At 39.3% G+C, this 21,318-nt stretch overlaps 1 protein-coding gene across 1 annotated transcript in view; it reads left to right on the forward strand.

Moving 5' to 3' along the window:
- fat2 (FAT atypical cadherin 2) overlaps window positions 1-21,058 on the forward strand; it is an 85,427-nt gene extending 64,369 nt beyond the window's left edge. The window contains exons 22-28 of the mRNA XM_058058907.2: window positions 1,648-1,802; window positions 10,515-10,974; window positions 11,489-11,642; window positions 16,377-16,476; window positions 16,550-16,701; window positions 17,522-17,799; window positions 20,305-21,058. Coding sequence (XP_057914890.2) covers window positions 1,648-1,802; window positions 10,515-10,974; window positions 11,489-11,642; window positions 16,377-16,476; window positions 16,550-16,701; window positions 17,522-17,799; window positions 20,305-20,804 — 1,799 coding nt within the window. The 3' untranslated portion in view covers window positions 20,805-21,058. The remainder of the gene's footprint in view (window positions 1-1,647; window positions 1,803-10,514; window positions 10,975-11,488; window positions 11,643-16,376; window positions 16,477-16,549; window positions 16,702-17,521; window positions 17,800-20,304) is intronic.
- The last annotated feature ends 260 nt before the right edge of the window (window positions 21,059-21,318 follow it).

Genomic DNA, 21,318 nt, shown 5'->3' on the forward strand with positions numbered 1-21,318 from the left:
GGGGGGGGGGGGCGCCGCCATGCCGGATCATCTTGTTGATTCGTGCGGGCATTCCTGCGAGGATTAGCCGCGTGCAGACGGAATAAAGTCATTATCCGCTTGTTTTGGAACTCCTTCTGGCTAAATGACGTTTGGGTCTTAAGGGACTGGAGCGGGCTGATAAGAGGCACACGGCGGCGGCGGCGGCGGCGCCACCGAAGGCGTGAGGTCAGCGTGTGTCTTTCATTTAACAGGCAGATGAATTTGGGACACCCGAACCTTCCTTTCGTTTATTCAATCCACTTTTGATAAAAAGTCTTTTTTTTTAATTTTCGCTTTGTCACCTAATCTTCAATTTCACATTTCCATCAGTCGGGGCTCGTCTCCGAGGCCGTTGGCTCAAAAGTACTTCGGCTAATCCGATTGGCTGGCTGCTAACATGCAATTTTGGGGGGGTCCAAAGTGTGGCCTGGTGGCCATTTGCAGCCCACGGCTGTTTTTTTTTTAATTATATAATATTATATAGGGCGGCACGGTGGTCGAGTGGTTAGCGCGCAGACCTCACAGCTAAAAAAACAGGGTTCAATTCCACCCTTGGTCATCTCTGTGTGGAGTTTGCATGTTCTCCACGTGCATACGTGTTTTTTTTTTCCGGGTACTCCGGTTTCCTCCTACATTCCAAAAACATGCTAGGTTAATTAATTGGTCGAGTGGTGAAGTGGTTAGCGCGCAGACCTCACAGCTAGGAGACCAGTGTTCAATTCCACCCTCGGCCATCTCTGTGTGCATGTTTTTTCCAGTGCATGCGTGGGTTTTCTCCGTGTTTTCCGGTTTCCTCCCACATTCCAAAAAAAAAACATGCTAGGTTAATTAGCGACTCCAAATTGTCCATAGGTATGAATGTGAGTGTGAATGGTTGTTTGCCTATATGTGCCCTGTGATTGGCTGGCCACCAGTCCAGGGTGTACCTGATACGTGTTTGTATCAGGTGCACCTTTTGGGTGTTAAGTTGCTATGTGATGAATTTAGTGCTGTTCGTCGTGATGACATCTTAATGTCATGAAAAATCAAGAATATTAGAATAAAATAATAAGCTTAAAATAATATTAATTAAATTAATATTAACTAAATTAAATTATTAAATTATTAAATTATTAAATTATTAAATTATTAAATTATTAAATTATTAAATTATTAAATTATTAAATTATTAAATTATTAAATTATTAAATTATTAAATTGTTAAATTATCAAATTATTAAATTATTAAATTATTAAATTTTAGATTTATTTGATTTTATTTGATATTTAAAATGTTTATTAATGTTTATTAAATGTTTATTAAAAAAGTCACAAGTTGTAGAAACAAAACAAAAATAAAAATGTATTTTTTTCAAAATGAGTTTGAGGAAATTGGTCAAATTTGTGTTGTTATGGTAACGGCGACGCCTGTCTGAATAAACACATGCGATATGCAGTACATCCGCAAAAACAGAATACGATTGAAAACAAAGCATATCAATGGACGAACGTTCTGACGGCCGACGTACGTCACCGATCGTTTCATAAAAACGTCATCACTCAACGACTCATTCGTTTGTTCGTTAGCGATGTCGTCGCCCCAAAGCGGACGGCAGACCTCATGTCTCATGTCTCATGTCTTTTCAGAATCGGCCCTGAGGTTCACAGAGCAGTCCTACCTCAAGTACGTCCACGGGATGGATGAAGACCAGCAGGACTTCACGCTGTCCCTGAGCTTCAGAACCTTCCGAGAAGAAGGTCTGCTCATGTTGGCCAACGGAACAGACTGGGGAAGCTTACAGGTGAACATCTCCATATTATTTATTCCATTAATATTATAACTTTTCCTCCTTATTTAATATTCCCAAAAATACAACTCAATTTTGGTTTGTTCATAATATGAGTACTTCAAAAAAATTTTTTTTTTTAATATTTTGACCTTGTATCCCAAAAATGAGATCCGCCCCAGTTTAAGAACCCCCGGTCTAAACCAGAGCAGCTTCATGACTCCTGCTGTCATCAGACCTGTCGCTGACCTTTGAACCCTAACTGCACTGTAAAAAAAAAAATCCAAGTTGACTCAACTTTAAAAAAAAAAAGCAGTAAGTTACGTGAAAACTTCATTTTTTTTAGGTCAAATAACCAAATATTTTTGTTGTATCAACAAGTCAAGTCAAGTTAAATCAACTCATTTTCTAATCTGGTTAACAAATTCAATTAATTTCAATTTAATTGAAATAATTAACCAGTTATAGTTAACCAGATTTAAAAATGAGTTGATTTAATTTGACTTGACTTGTTAATACAACAAAAATATTTGGTTATTTGACTTTAAAAAAAAAATGAAGTTACTATCGAATTATTTCAGGTAATTTCAATTATTATTAATTATAATTAAAAGACCAATTTCACGTAACTTATTGATTTGTTGTGGGAATTAAATTTTTTTAGGTCAAATAACCAAATATTTTTGTTGTATCAACAAGTCAAGTCAAGTTAAATCAACTCATTTTCAAATTTGGTTAACAAATTCAGTTAATTTCAATTTAATTGAAATAATTAACCAGTTATAATTAACCAGATTTAAAAATGAGTTGATTTAATTTGACTTGACTTGTTAATACAACAAACATATTTGGTTATTTGACCTACAAAAAAAATGAAGTTACTAGCAAATTATTTCAGGTCATTTCAATTATTATTAATTATAATTAAAAGACCAATTTCACGTAACTTATTGATTTGTTGTGGGAATTAAATTTTTTTAGGTCAAATAACCAAATATTTTGTTGTATTAACAAGTCAAGTCAAGTTAAATCAACTCATTTTCAAATCTGGTCAACAAATTCAGTTAATTTCAATTTAATTGAAATAATTAACCAGTTATAGTTAACCAGATTTAAACATGAGTTGATTTAATTTGACTTGACTTGTTAATCCAACAAAAATATTTGGTTATTTGACTTTAAAAAAAAAAGAAGTTACTATCGAATTATTTCAGGTCATTTCAATTATTATTAATTATAATTAAAAGACCAATTTCACGTAACTTATTGATTTGTTGTGGGAATTACATTTTTTTAGGTCAAATAACCAAATATTTTTGTTGTATCAACAAGTCAAGTCAAATTAAATCAACTCATTTTTAAATCTGGTTAACTATAACTGGTTAATTATTTCAATTAAATTAAATAACTGGTTAATTATTTCAATTAAATTAAATAACTGGTTAATTATTTCAATTAAATTAAAATTAATTGAATTTGTCAACCAGACTTGAAAATGAGTTGATTTAACTTGACTTGTTAATACAACAAAAAATTTTGGTTATTTGACCTAAAAAATAATGAAGTTACTAGCAAATTATTTCAGGTCATTTCAATTATTATTAATTATAATTAAAAGACCAATTTCACGTAACTTATTGCTTTGTTGTGGGAACTACTTTTTTTTTTTTTAGGTCAAATAACCAAATATTTTTGTTGTATTAACAAGTTAAGTCAAGTTAAATTAACTCATTTTCAAATCTTTTTAACAAATTATTTTAATTAATTTCAATTTAATTGTGAGTTGAATTTACTTGAAATAATTAGTTTCGACAAAATCATAAGTGAGTTGAGATTACTTGACTTCTATATAACAAAAATATTTGCAATAAGTCACTTGAACTTGGTCTTTTAAGTCGGAGAAACTTAGTCGCGAGTTAAAATGACCTGAAATAATTTGCAAGATTTTATCCAAATTTAAAAATCAGCGAGGTTTCAATTTTTTTTAAGTTAAGTCAACTTTTTTTTACAGAATAAATCAGCTTCTTAAATTCAGTAGTAACGCCCAAAGCTTCCCCCCCCCATCCGGTAAGGACTTGATGAGATTCCGATTCATGGAAAACCGTGGAAGACGCTCCCGTGCTCGCTGCAACAATGCGGCGCGTCCACGAATTGTAGCTCAGCCATGAATAATTCTCCGAGCGGTTGATCCCTCCCGCTCCCCTTTGTGGGCTCATCTCGTTTGCGTGACATGGACTCGCACGCCAACGGAATGTTCAATCACCTTGATTCAGGAAAAACTTCAAAAGGAAAAGTCATTCCTCAGCGGGAGCGCCGCCGAGGAATGACTTTTGAGGAGGAAGGACTTCACAAAGAATTTATAAAGGTGGTCATCAACTCGGGTTTTTGGCCCAAGCTTATGGAGGTCTTTTGTTCGAGTCCCAGTGGGGGCCCGACTGCTGGGGGGGGTGGTGGGGGGGGGCTCGAAGGAGACGCCCGTGTTATGTTTTGGGTTTTTTTTTTTTTTACATAACAAAACTTTATTCCAGACTTGTTTGTTGTGACCTGAATGCAGACTTTTGACTCATACTACAAGCGTGGGTGTCCAAAGTGTGGTCCTGGGGCCATTTGCGGCCTGAGGCTGTTATTTGGTGGCCCTTGGAAAAAAAATATGGCAACAGATATGGATATGTACGTATTACGGTACACGCTTCACTTTTTAAATAAAATAAGAAAATTTAAATAATATTAATTATTTATATTATATTATATTATATTGTATTATTATTTTTGATTTTTTTGATTTTTTTGGATTTGTTTTATTGTTTATTATTATTTATTATATATTAATATATTATATTATTTATTATTATTATTATTATATATCTAAAGTGTGGTCCTGGGGCCATTTGTGGCCTGAGGCTGTTATTTGGTGGCCCTTGGAAAAAATATGAATACAGATTATTTCATTTATTTGATTATTATATTATTAGATTATATGAACAATAATATAATTATATTATATTATATTATATTACTACAAGCATGATGTCCAAAGTGTGGTCCTGGGGCCATTTGCGGCCTAAAATGTTCAGTTTTTTAAGAAGATGAAAATAATATCAAGTATTATATTATATTATATTATATTATATTATATTATATTATATTATATTATATTATATTATATTATATTATATTATATTATATTACTACATGCATGGGTGTCCAAAGTGTGGTGCTGGGGCCATTTGCGGCCGGAGGCTGTTATTCGGTGGCCCTTGGAAAAAATATGAATATATATTTATATATATTTATATATTTTTTATATATATACGTACGTATTACGGCACACGCATCAGTTTCAAAACAGGAATTCCGTTTCCCAGAAATTCCCGCCAATGTATTGCATTCATTAAGGCCTCCGGGCCACACGGGGGCGCCGGTTAGCGTGAACGACCCCCCCGGTGGTGTGATTGTATCCAGCTGTACGAGCTGATGCCACGCTAGCTGGCGTGCATGCTAATGTGTAAAGGATCCCCCCCCCCACACACCCCCCACCTTACCACCCGCTGGCGAGCTTTATTACCAGCCGTCACAAAGCGAGCGTGCTCGTTCGATGCCGCTTTTATCACCGCCGAGCTGCTCTCGCGTGCACTTAGTGAGCATGTGCGTGTGTGTGTGCGTGTGTGTGTGTGTGTGTGTGTGTGTGTGTGTGCAACAAACGCACACAAGCGGCGTCGTAGCATATTGGGAAGCAGCAGGAAGCTCCCAAAGCGTACGGCACGGCGGCAGCACTCGGGTTGTTGATTTATGAAGTTGCGAAGGAGCGCTTACGGTCCCGCCGGAGCTCGCCTTGGCGCTACGCCTTGGCGCTACGCCTTGGCGCTACGCCTTGGCGCTACGCCCGTTCCACATCCATCGACAACCGTGCTGATACTGTAAATCCTCCACGCCGCTCTCTTCAAATATCTCCCAGCAGAGATGGCGCCCGCTGATGTAAAATAGATTACAAGACCTCAGCTTGTTCCGCCGCTAGCACTTGTTCGGCATCCCCCCCCCACTGTCACCCACTCACAGGGGGACGGGACGGGGGTGGCGGGGCTTTTCTCAGGCCCGTCCCACCGCGAACATAAGCTAATGTGGGCTTGAACCCGCTGAGCACACATGCGGAGGCCCGGGAAGGACGCGTCTGTGAGAATTAGGCTAGCAAACCGGGCATCAATAAAACATCACAGCTAGCGCTCGTCTCGCAAGCGCCTTCGCTTGGGCTCGTTATTCCGGAGGAGCGCTGAGTGTGCACAAAGATGCTCCCGCTGATGCCCGGGAAAAAAAAAACGCCGCCTCCCTTTTAGTGTGGCATTGTCGAGTCTTGTTTGTCGAACACAAACGCGGCGACGTATGAGGTTCTCGACCCCCGACCGTGTCCGAGGCGCCACCGCGCTCAGATTCGAACGTGTCGACGCGGTTTGATTGGACTCCCAATAAGCTAATTAATTGCTGTTATAAAGCTAGCATACGCCACAGGTAGCGGTAGCTATCATATCTTATTTTAATATACATGACTATAAATAATAAGCTAATAAGCTAATTAACTGCTGTTATAAAGCTAGCATACGCCCCAGCTAGCGGTAGCTATCTTATCTTATTTTAATATACATAACTACAAATAATAAGCTAATAAGCTAATTAATTGCTGTTATAAAGCTAGCATACGCCCCAGCTAGCGTACGCCCTAGCTAGCGGTAGCTATCTTATCTTATTTTAATCTTATTTTAATATACATAACTACAAATAATAAGCTAATAAGCTAATTAATTGCTGTTATAAAGCTAGCATATGCCCCAGCTAGCATACGCCCCAACTAGCGGTAGCTATCTTATCTTATTTTAATATACACAACTACAAATAATAAGCTAATTAATTGCTGTTATAAAGCTAGCATACGCCACAGGTAGCGGTAGCTATCATATCTTATTTTAATATACATGACTATAAATAATAAGCTAATAAGCTAATTAACTGCTGTTATAAAGCTAGCATACGCCACAGGTAGCGGTAGCTATCTTATCTTATTTTAATATACATAACTACAAATAATAAGCTAATAAGCTAATTAATTGCTGTTATAAAGCTAGCATACGCCCCAGCTAGCGTACGCCCTAGCTAGCGGTAGCTATCTTATCTTATTTTAATCTTATTTTAATATACATAACTACAAATAATAAGCTAATAAGCTAATTAATTGCTGTTATAAAGCTAGCATATGCCCCAGCTAGCATACGCCCCAACTAGCGGTAGCTATCTTATCTTATTTTAATATACATAACTACAAATAATAAGCTAATTAATTGCTGTTATAAAGCTAGCATACGCCACAGGTAGCGGTAGCTATCTTATCTTATTTTAATATACATAACTACAAATAATAAGCTAATAAGCTAATTAATTGCTGTTATAAAGCTAGCATACGCCCCAGCTAGCGTACGCCCCAGCTAGCGGTAGCTATCATATCTTATTTTAATATACATAACTACAAATAATAAGCTAATAAGCTAATTAATTGCTGTTATAAAGCTAGCATACGCCCCAGCTAGCGTACGCCCCAGCTAGCGGTAGCTATCTTATCTTATTTTAATATACATAACTACAAATAATAAGCTAATAAGCTAATTAATTGCTGTTATAAAGCTAGCATACGCCCCAGCTAGCGTACGCCCCAGCTAGCGGTAGCTATCTTATCTTATTTTAATCTTATTTTAATATACATAACTATAAAGAATAAGCTAATAAGCTAATTAACTGTTGTTATGAAGCTAGCATACTCCCCAGCTAGCATACGCCCCAGCTAGCAGTAGCTATCTTATTTTAATCTTATTTTAATATGCATAACTACAAATAATAAGCTAATAAGTTAATTAATTGCTGTTATAAAGCTAGCATACGCATCAGCTACCATATGCCCCAGCTAGCTTACGCCCCAGCTAGCATACGCCCCAGCTAGCGGTAGCTATCTTATCTTATTTTAATATACATAACTACAAATAATAAGCCAATTAATTCCTGTTATAAAGCTAGCATACGCCCAGCTAGCGTACGCCCCAGCTAGCATACACCCCAGCTAGAAATATGCCCCAGCTAGCATAAACCCCAGCTAGAAATATGCCCCAGCTAGCATAAACCCCAACTAGCGTACGCCCCAGCTAGCGTACGCCCCAGCTAGCATATGCCCCAACTAGCATACATCCCCAGCTACCGTATGTCCCAGCTAGCGTACGCCCCAGCTAGCGTACGCCCCAGCTAGCGTACGCCCCAGCTAGCAGTAGCTATCTTATCTTATTTTAATCTTATTTTAATATACATAATAATATAATATAATAATATTAATCATTATAATAATAAAATAATAATAACAAAATAATAGATTATATTTAAAGAAAAAACAGTGTTATTGATATTATATTTTATATATATTTATTTAATTAAAAATCTATTTATATATAAATGTATTAACCGAAAAACATTATTATTGTTAAATATGATATGAATATATTAATACTAATAAATATTATTGTACAATTCTGTCATTCTACGATAATACAAGTGAAGTACAGTCAATAAAATATTATGATATTTATCTTTCTATAAGCTCATGCGAGACTAAAAATATAACCAATAATAAGCATACGTGCAAACTAATAATTAAGAAAATAAATATTTTTGCCGCAGTGGAACGTTTGCTGTCGCCGTGGCTTGCACACCAATTTGAATGTTTACGTCTCCTGAGCCACAAACCATCAAATCGATACTCGCCGTCAGACGTAATAGCGGCAGAAAGATTGCTGCCATTTAGCGACGCAATCAATATAACGGTTGTTCCAACATGCAACGCCGGCATCAAACCGACACCCCTGAACCGAACCCGTCAACACGTCACAAGATGAATGGCTTTGGATGCGACTCCAAAGGCGTCTAAGTTAGCCCAGTCGTCATGAACGTCGACCTTCAGCCTACGAGCCTGAGCGTCATGGCAACCGGGGCCCGCGTTATCATCATCATCATCATCATCATCATCATAGTAGCTTATGTAAGTGGTAGCGTTCATGTATATGTCCATATAAGGACGTACGGTATTAGTAAATTAGTAAATAAGTATTAACGTCAATTCAAGTACAATCCTGCTGATAAAGCACACGACTGGAAAATTAATATTTTGCAACAATATATTGCTGTTTGATTGAATATGGACTATTCAAATAAATTATTAGTATAGTAAATTACTAAAATTATTAATTACAGAAAATATGCATATTTAACCAAATTCTACTCATTTATGGTCTAAATCAGGCTCATGGCTTTTCTAAAAATAGCATTTTTGTAAAGAAAACTGAAGAAAAAAAATGTAATAAATAATAATGCAATCTGATGAGAAAATTTTAATTTTACAAGAACAATGTTATTGTTCTATATATATAGTTAATTATATAATATAATATGATTACATTATTTATTTTATTTTATTTATTTTATTTATTTTATTTATTTTATTTATTTTATTTATTTTATTTATTAAATATATAATATATAATATTCTATATATAGAAGTTATTTTTTTAAATTGTACTATTATGAGAAACAAACAAAAGAGCAAATAAAGTAAGGAGAACTATGTTGTTGGGAATAATAATAATAATAATAATTAAAAAAAAATAATAATAAAATATATATATATATATATATTCGCATATATATAGGAAAAAGGTCAAAATGTTAATAATAAATGTTAATAAAGAATGAACTGCAACAGCGTACATTAAAAAAACATTTTAGGATAATAAAGTCAAAATATTAAACAAAAGAAATCCTATTATGATATAAAAAGTTGTAATTTTAGTGAAATAAACTCATAATATTATGAGAAACAAAAAGAAAACAAAAAGAAAAAAAATTAAAAAGTTGTCCAATTGGGTAGAAATAAATCAAGTGGCAATATTCGAAGAAAAACATTTCCAAAAACAAAGTTCAAACAGTTATTAAAAATTAAAAACACACATAAGAGAAATAGAAAACAACAGCTGTAATTATAGGAGTCAATAAAAATAAAGTCAAAATATTTTTAGTAAAAAGTTGTATTTTAATAAAATAAAAATTTTAATTTTATGACAACAAACTCCTCATATTATTAACAAAAAACAATACATTTTAGTAGTATACAGTTGCAATATTATAAAAAACAAAATAAAATAAAGTTGTATTTTTTGTGGGGGAAAAAGTTCTAATATTATGTGAATTAAGTAAAAAAAAACAGGAAGTTAAAAAAAGCACAACATGGCGACTGTAATGGTGTAACGGTAACTATAGGGGTGTTATTTCCTATCTACAGGGCTCTATTCATGTTAAAAGTGTATTTAGAAGCTGGTAAAAAAATTAATCTAATTATGAAAATATTGCATTCATAAATAAGGAATCCTATGCACTAATAAATGAATGATTATTGTATATGTAATATTATAATTTAATATTTTGGTGGTGTGAAAGATGCGGTTCTGTGTTGCTTATTCGAGTGCAGCACAGAAATGGAGGATCCATCTTTAAGCGGGACGGGTCTGATAAGACTCGTGCAGATCTTATCCGAACCGACCAGGCTGTCCTTCCCGTAGACGCCACCTTTCAAGGCGTTTAGCATCGATTTGTTCATTAACAACTTTATTGTCCCGTCGTCCTTTACGACCTTCAACTTCCCTTTCTTAGGTGAGCGGCGGTCGGCTTCACTTTGTCTTCAGCTGCGGCGTCCTCGCCTTCGCCGCCGGACGTGTCGCGTTGAGGTCACATGTCGTGTCGGACGGGCGTTGGCACAGAGTCCTGCTGGAGGTCCGACCCGCGTCCTTGAGGCTGACCTTGGATCGGAATCCCCCAGTGTCTGCTGACTTGGCGGCGCCTTGCCGTATGATGCGCCTCAACGGCGCTTTGTTGTTTGGTTCAAACCACCGCCACGACTCCGCACGTCATGGGCGTCGACCGCAAAGTTTCGATGGCTGTTTGAACCACCTGGAAGTCAACTCTGAACCAATTGGAGCGAAGGATGCATCAGAGTGGGCGGGACCCGGCAACCGAAGAGTTTTTGGCGTGTATGAGTGCTGCAGCGTGGGCGCCGTCTGCGACGACAACCTGTGCCAAAATGGCGGCGCCTGCCAGGAGGACACCAACGGCGGTGAGCAAAATCTCTTCATAAAATAACATCTTTGTGTACTAAAACTTTACCAAAAAAAAAACAAAAATGTCCTCGCCGGCCAGAGAAGTAAATTCTCAGGAAACGTCCCGATGGCAGCGGCGCAGCCAAAGCCGCGCTTCAGGCTGAGATGCGCTGCCGGCGTCCCGCTTTGACCTTCATTAGCATTCCAGCTTATCACTAATTGGGCCGAGCGCATCGTTTCTTGGCAAAGATAGCAGCTTGCTTTGCAATTCATGCAGAGCATCCTCAAGGAGGATGAAGATCACCTGCACCTTTCAGGTTTTTTTTCACTTTCTCAGGGGTGCGCCGCCGAGCAAATTCGGAACGGCGACTGTAAAAGCTGAAGTGTCCAAAATTGAGAAAAACAGAAACCGAAAAGTAAAAAAAAAAAGTCTCACTACGTAGTTCTTTGTGGCACTTGAACGCAGCACGTGTTCGGTAAAATGGACAACCGTCATAATCATCGTTTTCTTGTGTTTTTATTGTTTTGCAGAGGCTCTCTGCAAATGTGTGGGACTCTTCCACGGCTCGCGTTGCGAACGGAGCGACAACCCGTGCGCCTCCCAGCCGTGCACCCACGGCCGAGTGTGCGTGCCCAAAGACCAAGGCTACATGTGCAACTGCTCGCTGGAGAGCGCCGACGCAGGGTAAACACGTTACACACTTAAATTACATATTTTTAGTGCACAGGTTCACACTTGCGTACTTAAATGACTTATCTCTAGTGCACAGGTTCACACTTGTTTACACATGCTTAGACTAGTTTAAGTGCATAGGAGCGTGTACTTGAGCACTTAAGCAATGCACATTTGCATACTCACACTTAATTCTTTCGGTGCAATAGTGGACTTTGGAATACTTAGACTTTCTAGTGCATAAGTGCACTTTGGCATACTTAGACTTTCTGGTGCATAAGTGCACTTTGGAATACTTGGACTTTCTAGTGCATAAGTGCACTTTGGCATACTTAGACTTTCTGGTGCATAAGTGCTCATTGTAATTTGGCATACTTAGAGTGCATAAGTGCACATGCATGGTTAGGGCGAACATCAGGGTCAGGGTTAAGGGTTAGCATCATGGTTAGGGTTAGCATCAAGGTTAGGGTTAGCATCAAGGTTAGGGTTAGCATCAGGTTAGGGTTAGCATCAGGCTTAGGGTTAGCATCAGGGTTAGGTTCAGCATCAAGGTTAGGGTTAGCATCAGGCTTAGGGTTAGCATCAGGGTTAGCATCATGGTTAGGGTTAGCATCAAGGTTAGGGTTAGCATCAAGGTTAGGGTTAGCATCAGGTTAGGGTTAGCATCAGGCTTAGGGTTAGCATCAGGGTTAGGTTCAGCATCAAGGTTAGGGTTAGCATCAGGCTTAGGGTTAGTATCAGGGTTAGCATCATGGTTAGGGTTAGCATCAGGCTTAGGGTTAGTATCAAGGTTAGGGTTAGCATCAGGGTTAAGGGTTAGGGTTAGCATCAGGGTTAGGGTTTGTATCAAGGTTAGGGTTAGCATCGTGTTAGGTTTAGCATCATGGTTAGGTTTAGCATCAAGGTTAGGTTTAGCATCAAGGTTAGGGTAAGCATCATGGTTAGGGTTAGCATCATGGTTAGGGTTAGCATCAGGGTTAGGGTTAGCATCAGGGTTATGGTTAGCATCAGGGTTAGGTTCAGCATCATGGTTAGGGTTAGCATCATGGTTACGGTTAGCACCAGGGTCAGGGTTAAGGGTTAGGGTTAGCATCATGTTAGGGTTAGCATCATGGTTAGGTTCAGCATCATGGTTAGGGTTAGCATCAGGGTTAGGGTTAGCATCATGGTTAGGGTTAGCATCAGGGTTAGGGTTAGCACCAGGGTTAGGGTTAGGGTTAGGGTTAGCATCATGGTTACGGTTAGCACCAGGGTTAGGGTTAGCACCAGGGTTAGGGTTAGCATCAGGGTTAGCACCAGGGTTTTTGAATCATTTAATCTCCTTCCTGGAAGTAAAACCATAAAAATCTAAGAGCTATCGTCTCATTAAAGCACTGTTAAACAATTAAAATATTCTCATGGCGATCTGCACTTAATCACCACTCCGAACAAACCATCACGTATCCGGTGTGTGTGTGCGCGTGTGCTTCGGTGGCGTGATTGGAATGGAGGTGCACGACTTTTCCCCTCCAGAACCTCTCCAAGCTTTAATGTTCTGTTCCCGCCTCATAATCACTTCTCCGTGACTCCTGACTGTCCTTCCAAGACGAAGAGGTAAAAAGATCGTGTGGCAGCCATCGTTCGGTCAGCTGACATTGACCTCTCCGAGCGCGCTCTTCTCTCGAGTGAGAGCAAGTACAACACTTTCTCCGAAACAAACTCTTGGAGAAAGTCATCTCAGAAGACTTGGTACTTCTTTTTTACTTCCATCCAGTCCAGTTCTCTATTGCTATGTTATTGCATTCGTACACTCGGTCTTTCGAGTGCATAAATGCATTCACACTGAGACATTCAACAGTCATACACTCAAAACAGTCAAAACGATGAGTGTGCAGTGATGGACACTTGCCGCCCTTAACGGTCCCGCTCTTGGCGATGTATCGGAAGCGGAGGGGCCGCCTGGAGTGATTGCAAGCCACCGTTAAAAAAGAAAACTGAAGAAGAAGAAGGGGATAAATAACGTGTGTAATGACTGTCATGGATTTAGGTTAGGGTGCCAAAATTGCTAAGTACACAAAATGTACTTACTAAAGTTGTGTTGTTTTCAGGTTCAAACTCCTTGTAAAAACACTTAAATACGGAAATAAAGACGAGACAGAAAATAATATTAAAAGTTACTCGCAGCGAAGAGAGTGAAACCACATACCCAGTTCACACTCCTCTCTTTTTTGCGGGGTCCCTACTACATGGTCGTGCAACTCTAAGGGGGGGGCAGTTGCACAAGCTGTATTTGTTTGTCTATGAGTGTTTGTATATGTGAGAGTAATTACTTTTATTATTTTATGAGTTCTTATCTTGACACATTCTTGCAGGATTATATTAACATGCAGGGTTGCTGTTGGCGCATCCAGGCACCTCCAGTACCTGGGGGGGTCGCTGGGGGTCTCTGATCAGGGAACATTTCTTCTTCAGCACATTCAAACACTTTCTATTGTCTAAGCAAACGAATATAAGAGTGATAACTAACATTATATTCATTCTAGCTACATTTTATTCTAATACCTACGTACCACCGAGTCACAGGTATGATTTGATAAGTTGGCGACCACCAGGACCTGGGGGTGACTGGGGGTCTCTGATCAGGGTCACGGGAACATTTCTAACTTTCATTCAAACACTTTCTATTGTCTAAGCAAATGAATATAAGAGTGATAACTAACATTATATTCATTCTAGCTACATTTTATTCTAACAGTTGTTCACAATGCAAAGCTCGAGCGGGCGGACTAGCAGGTCATCCCGTCCAAGGTCCCATCTCGGTCCAAGCCTCATTATATGCACTCTCATGTGCACGCCGTGCACACACCTGCGTCCTATAGCGGGAATATGCAGATTTGCATGTATAGGTAATTGAAGCTGTGAAGTCATTTGCATATTGCGGCTCATCTTCATTGGAATAACACATTAGCAGTAGGAAAAGAGGGGGGGGGTGATAAATTGAAGTATAACACACACGCTGGCTTTGTCACTGTGTGTGGTAATTATTGCTCTATCAGTTTTTGTCATCGTGTGCGTGGCGGCGAGGGATTCGTTGTGTTTTTTGCGGCAGGAAGTCGTTCATCCAGACTGACACAAACCAAGAGTTAATATCCTCTTCCATTACGTCCATTATGTTGAAGATTAAGCTGGATAGAGTTTTTTTTTTTAAAGACGGGATGTGTTTGCGTCAGTGTTGCCAGATGGAAATGACAAATTATCGATTCCACGGAACAATAAAGTACACAGCAGACGGGGTCTTTAGTTATGCGTAATATTGTACAAAAACATTTTGGCAAAAATTATCACACCAAAATTGGAGGGTACAAAAACTACAAAGTAATTGTGTAAAAATGTTAGTGTTACATCAAAAGTGATATCACTTTGATATATTTTGCTTACTACATTGTTCCGTAGTATTCGGTTTTCTTGGCAAAGTACTGTACAACAACATGTACAATGTACACTACCGCTCAAAAGTTTGGGATCACTTGCAAATTTCTTAGTTTTCATGCATTACACAAACATTTTTATCCATTTCACGAGCATTTCAGAGCAACACAAACTGGGTCTAACAAGGACATAAAAACGATGCACAACTGTGCAAGAAGACATATCCGAGAGTGTGTTTTCCAAAGAAAAACAAATTTTCATGCATTTCACAAACATTTCAGAGCAGCACAAACTGGGTCTAACAAGGACACAAAAACGCTGCACAACTGTGCAAGAAGACATAGTATCTGAGAGTGTGTTTTCCAAAGAAAAACAAATTTTCATGTATTTCACAAACAATGTTTTTCTATTTCACAAACATTTTTATCCATTTCACGAGCATTTCAGAGCAGCACAAACTGGGTCTAACAAGGACATAAAAATGATGCACAACTGTGCAAGAAGACATAGTATCTGAGAGTGTGTTTTCCAAAGAAAAACTAATTTTCATGTATTTCACAAACAATTTCATCCATTTTACAAGCATTTCAGAGCAGCACAAACTGGGTCTAACAAGGACATAAAAACGATGCACAATTGTGCAAGAAGACATAGTATCTGAGAGTGTGTTTTCCAAAGAAAAACACATTTTCATGCATTTCACAATTTTTTTTTCCATTTCACAAACATTTTTATCCATTTCACAAGCATTTCAGAGCAGCACAAACTGGGTCTAACAAGGACATAAAAACGATGCACAACTGTGCAAGAAGACATACCCGAGAGTGTTTGCCAAAAAAAAAACACATTTTCATGCCTTTCACAAACAATTTTTATCCATTTCACGAGCATTTCAGAGCAGCACAAACTGGGTCTAACAAGGACATAAAAACGATGCACAACTCTGCAATAAGACATATCTGAGAGTGTGTTTTCCAAAGAAAACACATTTTAATGCATTTCACAAATGTTTTTCCATTTTACAAACATTTTTATCCATTTCACGAGCATTTAGAGCAGCACAAACTGGGTCTAACAAGGACAGAAAAACGCTGCACAAATATCTGTGAGTTTGTAGTTTAAGACAAAGACGCTTCACAGGTCGTCACCTGGCAGCTGCACTAAATAGTAGCCGTCAAACACCAGTGTCAGTATCAACAGTGAAGCGGCCACTTCAGGATGCTGGACTTCAAAAGTCCAGTTTCCAAGTGATCCCAAATTTTGGAGCGCTAACTTTAAATGTACACGTGCGTGATTACTATTCATTCATTCATCCATTTTCTTCCTGTTGTCCTCCAGGTGTCACAATCTGGTGGACGTCTGTTCTCCCAATCCGTGTCCCGGAGGTTTCCACTGCAAACTATCTGATGGTTCCTTCCACTGTGACCCCCTGCCTCAGGTCAGTCCTCTATCAAGTCCCCCTGGACAGCACTTTATACGTAACGTGACCGACATACGCCAATCGTCCTCAGGTGTCTCCCGTGGTGGGCTACGTGGAGATCATGGAGATTGGCGGCAGCGTGCTGGGCCTGCTGTTGCTGGTCGCCATTTTTGTTTGCGTCAGAAAACGTCACGTTCAGCAGAAGAAGAAGAAGAAGGCCGTCTGCGTTCAGGACTCCAACGGGTACGCTCGTAAAATTTTCAGCATTTTTTTTTATTAGCGTTTAAAAGCTAAACTGACGCCATCTTTGTGTGGAGTTTGCGTGGGTTTTCTCCGGGTACTCCGGTTTCCTTGCCATTTGTCCGACTATGTACTTTTCCACCTAAGTATCATGCCAACTACGTATTCTTCTGAGTACTTGTACAGGATGGATTCTTACAAGTACTCATTTGTACGCTTACGTATTTTTTCAACTACATGTTCTTCTGACTACGTATTTGTCCAACTCTACCGACAGTATTTGTCCGATGAAGTACTTTTCCACCTACGTATCCTGTCAACTACGTATTCTTCAGATTCGTCCGCCTACGTATCGCCGTACTTTGTATTCATTTGCCTATGCATTATTTCGTACTACATCTTCTTCCAACTTTGTATTCTTCCGACTACTTTCCTCTCCTATTTGTCTGCTTATGTATACTTCCACCTGATACATAGTATTTCGACTACATACCAGTCCGCCTACATATTCTTCTGTCTAAGTATTCTCCCGACTACTTGTTCGTTGTAGTTTGTATTCATTTTGCCTATGCATTATTTCGTACTACATCTTCTTCCCACATTCCAAAAAAAACATGCAAGGTTAATTAGCAACTCCAAATTGTCCATAGGTATGAATGTGAGTGTGAATGGTTGTTTGTCTATATGTGCCCTGTGATTGGGCGGCCACCAGTCCAGGGTGTACCCCGCCTCTCGCCCGAAGACAGCTGGGATAGGCTCCAGCACCCCCCGCGACCCTCGTGAGGGTAAGCGGTCTAATGTTTCTGTTTTTTATGTTTTCTAGTTACTTTCCGTCCAGTTTGGCCAAGAGCCTGAAAGCCGGTGACCAGGACGCCCCCCCCATGGAGCTCAACTCCATGGGGGCGCCCACCAACGACCTGGATCACTCGCCCTTCAGGTCACTGCGCCCGCGAAGCCACCTCAGCTCGGGGGTGGCGGTCTCTTCCAATAAATCTCACAGTCCGGCGGTGTGCAGCGTGGCCCCCAACCTTCCCGTCAGACCTCCATCCAGCTCGGACAACGACTCGGTCAAGAAAAACCTCTGGGACCTGGACTATGAAGGTACTTTAGGAGGAGACATAGTCCTGTCTTCTAACCCAGTATTGGTCCGACCACTTACTCTTTCAACTACGTATTCTTCTGACGACTTGTACAGGATGTATTCTTTCAAGTACTCATTCGTACGTTTACGTATTCTTACAACTACATGTTCTTCTTACTACGTAATTGTCCAACTAGATCAGTCCGCCTACATATTCTTCTGTCTAAGTATTCTCCCGACTACTTGTTCGTCGTACTTTGTATTCATTTGCTTATGCATTATTTCGTACTACATCTTCTTCCAACTTTGTATTTTTCCCACTATTTGTCTGCTTATGGATACTTCTAGTCAGTCCGCCTACATATTCGTCTGTCTAGGTATTCTCCCGACTACTTGTTTGTCGTAGTTTGTACTCATTTACCTATGCATTATTTCGTACTACATCTTCTTCCAACTTTGTATTCTTCTGACTACTGTTCTGTCCGGTTTTGTATTTGTTTGCTTATGTATACTTCTAACTGATATGTAGTTTTTCGACTACATATTCTTCTGTCTAAGTGTTCTCCTGACTACTTGTTCGTCATAGTTTGTATTCATTTGCCTATGCATTATTTCGTACTACATCTTTTTCCAACTTTGTATTCTTCTGACTACTTTTCTGTCCTGCTTTGTATTTGTCTGCTTATGTATACTTCTAACTGATATGTAGTTTTTCGACTACATATTCTTCTGTCTAAGTGTTCTCCCGACTACTTGTTCGTCATAGTTTGTATTCATTTGCCTATGCATTATTTTGTACTACATCTTCTTCCAACTTTGTATTCTTCCCACTACTTTTCTGTCCTGCCTTGTATTTGTCTGCTTATGTATACTTCTAACTGATATGTAGTTTTTCGACTACATATTCTTCTGTCTAAGTGTTCTCCCAACTACTTGTTCGTCATAGTTTGTATTCATTTGCCTATGCATTATTTCGTACTACATCTTCTTCCAACTTTGTATTCTTCTGACTACTTTTCTGTCCTGCTTTGTATTTGCCTGCTTATGTATACTTCTAACTGATATGTAGTTTTTCGACTACATATTCTTCTGTCTAAGTGTTCTCCCGACTACTTGTTCGTCATAGTTTGTATTCATTTGCCTATGCATTATTTCGTACTACATCTTCTTCCAACTTTGTATTCTTCCCACTACTTTTCTGTCCTGCTTTGTATTTGTCTGCTTATGTATACTTCCACCTGATACGTAGTCTTTCGACTACATACCAGTCCGCCTACATATTATTCTGGCTAGGTATTCTCCCGACTACTTTTTCGTCGTAGTTTGTATTCATTTGCCTATGCATTATTTTGTACTACATCTTATTCCAACTTTGTATTCTTCTGACTACTTTTCTGTCCTGCTTTGTATTTGTCTGCTTATGTATACTTCCACCTGATACGTAGTCTTTCGACTACATACCAGTCCGCCTACATATTATTCTGGCTAGGTATTCTCCCGACTACTTTTTCGTCGTAGTTTGTATTCATTTGCCTATGGATTATTTTGTACTACATCTTCTTCCAACTTTGTATTCTTCCGACTACTTTTCTGTCCTATGTATTCGTCTGTCCTTATGTATTTGTTTGTATTCATTTGCCTATGCATTATTTCGTACTACATCTTCTTCCAACTTTGTATTCTATTAGACTACTTATTTGTCCGCCGACATATTCTTCCCCCTTGCACACATACGGTAACTAGTTTGCTACTTTTTCTACAGTATTACAGTACATTCATGGCCGTAAGTATTCCGAGTATTACGAGTCAGTATTAGCATCTGCATTGGAAGACGCAAAAAAGTTTGTTGTTGAGCCCGCCTCCAGTTTAACGTGTCGGAGTTTCGTTGTTAAAATGTTCTTTATGCTAACGGTTGTAGCTGCTGACTTGGAAAAACAAAGAAAGTTTGTGTAATGTCCTCCATTATCAAAAGTCAGCAGCTCCTCCGCCGACCCCAAAACCCCGCAGCCAACCCCGCTGGCCGCAGGCGTAAATACGCAACTTGGACACTAATTAGGGGTTTATATTCTTTTTTTTTTTTAACGCACAATTTCAGTGATTAATTGCAGGCAAGGGTCAGCAGCTGCTGTCACGCGTTTTTTTTTTCCAGCGGAAGAAATGCAAATATAAACAAGGTCATTTGCATAACGCAACACCGGATGAACATTTTATGAGGCCTTGAGCGGCTGGCGTTTAGTGTGTACTCACACTTTGTACTTTTGTACACACTAACTTGTTATTCTGCCTGCGGTGGCAAAGTGAGCGCTCGTGTCAAAATAATATCTTTGTCTTTTCGGCTTGAGGTCGCAGTTCTTTTCTTTTGAATGAACTTTGACCCCCTTTTCTTTTTTTGGTTTGCTGTCGTCTTCTAATTTTGACAGGAAGTGCAGACAGGAAGTAACTTTTTTACTTTTTTTTTTACTTTTTTTGATTAGCGTTCCTCGCCATGGCGCTTCCGTGATGTTTGTGTTTGTGTTTCTTTTCAGTCTATCCCGCCGATCCCGATTATTTTGGCCGTCCAGCCGTACAGGAGTTCCCGCAGTTCGATATCGTAGAGGACGCCTACTCGTCCTCCAGCATGGACTCGCGCAGGAACTCCCGATTCGGCGGTTTCCCCTTCCCTCTGGAGCGCTCGGATCGCCGCGCCCCTTTACCGCCCTGCTACAGCACCCAGAACCTGGACCACTTCCTGGGTCCCGATGGCGTTCCGCTTCCGAGATCGCAGTGTCCTAACGAGTTCACGGCCGTCAGCTATTATCCGCCGTCGCACGGACGCTCCCAGGAGAACACGCCCGTTGGTTACAAGAGAATGAGCGTGCGGCTGAGTGTAGCCACGCCTTCCTATGCAGAGCAGACGCCCGTCATCGCCGACGGCGGTAATGTGGCGCAGCCTCAGACTCGGCCGAGCGAAGTCAGCACGCGGAGCTACGACGGCTGCAGCGCGGTGGAAAGCGACTACGGCAGCTGTGAAGAGGTCTTGTTTTAGGACGGCGAAGGCGATGTTACTTCCTCGTTCCTCGTTTTGATGTTTTTCATCAACGCTAGCATTTTTTTGGCTTTACAGGAAGTAGAAAAAACGGCAGTCGGCTAGTTAGGTCTGTGCGTGCCATCGACAATGGAGGCTGGATCCTCCATGCGAGCACGTCTTGTGATTGGTTAGCGGTGTTCAGGCTCCGCCTCCGACTGTCAGCCATTTTAATTGTCGTAAATGTCATTTTGAAAATGAAGTGTTTGACTCTCCATTCAGAAGACCATAAACTGGTCTTTTATTTTGAAATGCACTTCCTTGTCCATCCAGGTGACTTCACTCATATTTTTCATTTTTGTTTTTTTTAATTTTACTACCAATTTAAATTCCATATTCCATTGAGTTTCTATTCAAATATATAACTGAATTTCAAAATAAAAGCCTCCATGTTCCTTGTATGATTGTTCCAGATGCTAACAATAACAAATACTTTTTCATTGTTTTTTTTATTGACATTCATTCCCTTCCAGCA

This window comes from Doryrhamphus excisus, linkage group LG23 (genome assembly GCF_037039965.1).
Source record: "Doryrhamphus excisus strain RoL-2023G ecotype Guam linkage group LG23, RoL_Dexc_Guam_v1.1, whole genome shotgun sequence".
NCBI lineage: Eukaryota > Metazoa > Chordata > Actinopteri > Syngnathiformes > Syngnathidae > Doryrhamphus > Doryrhamphus excisus.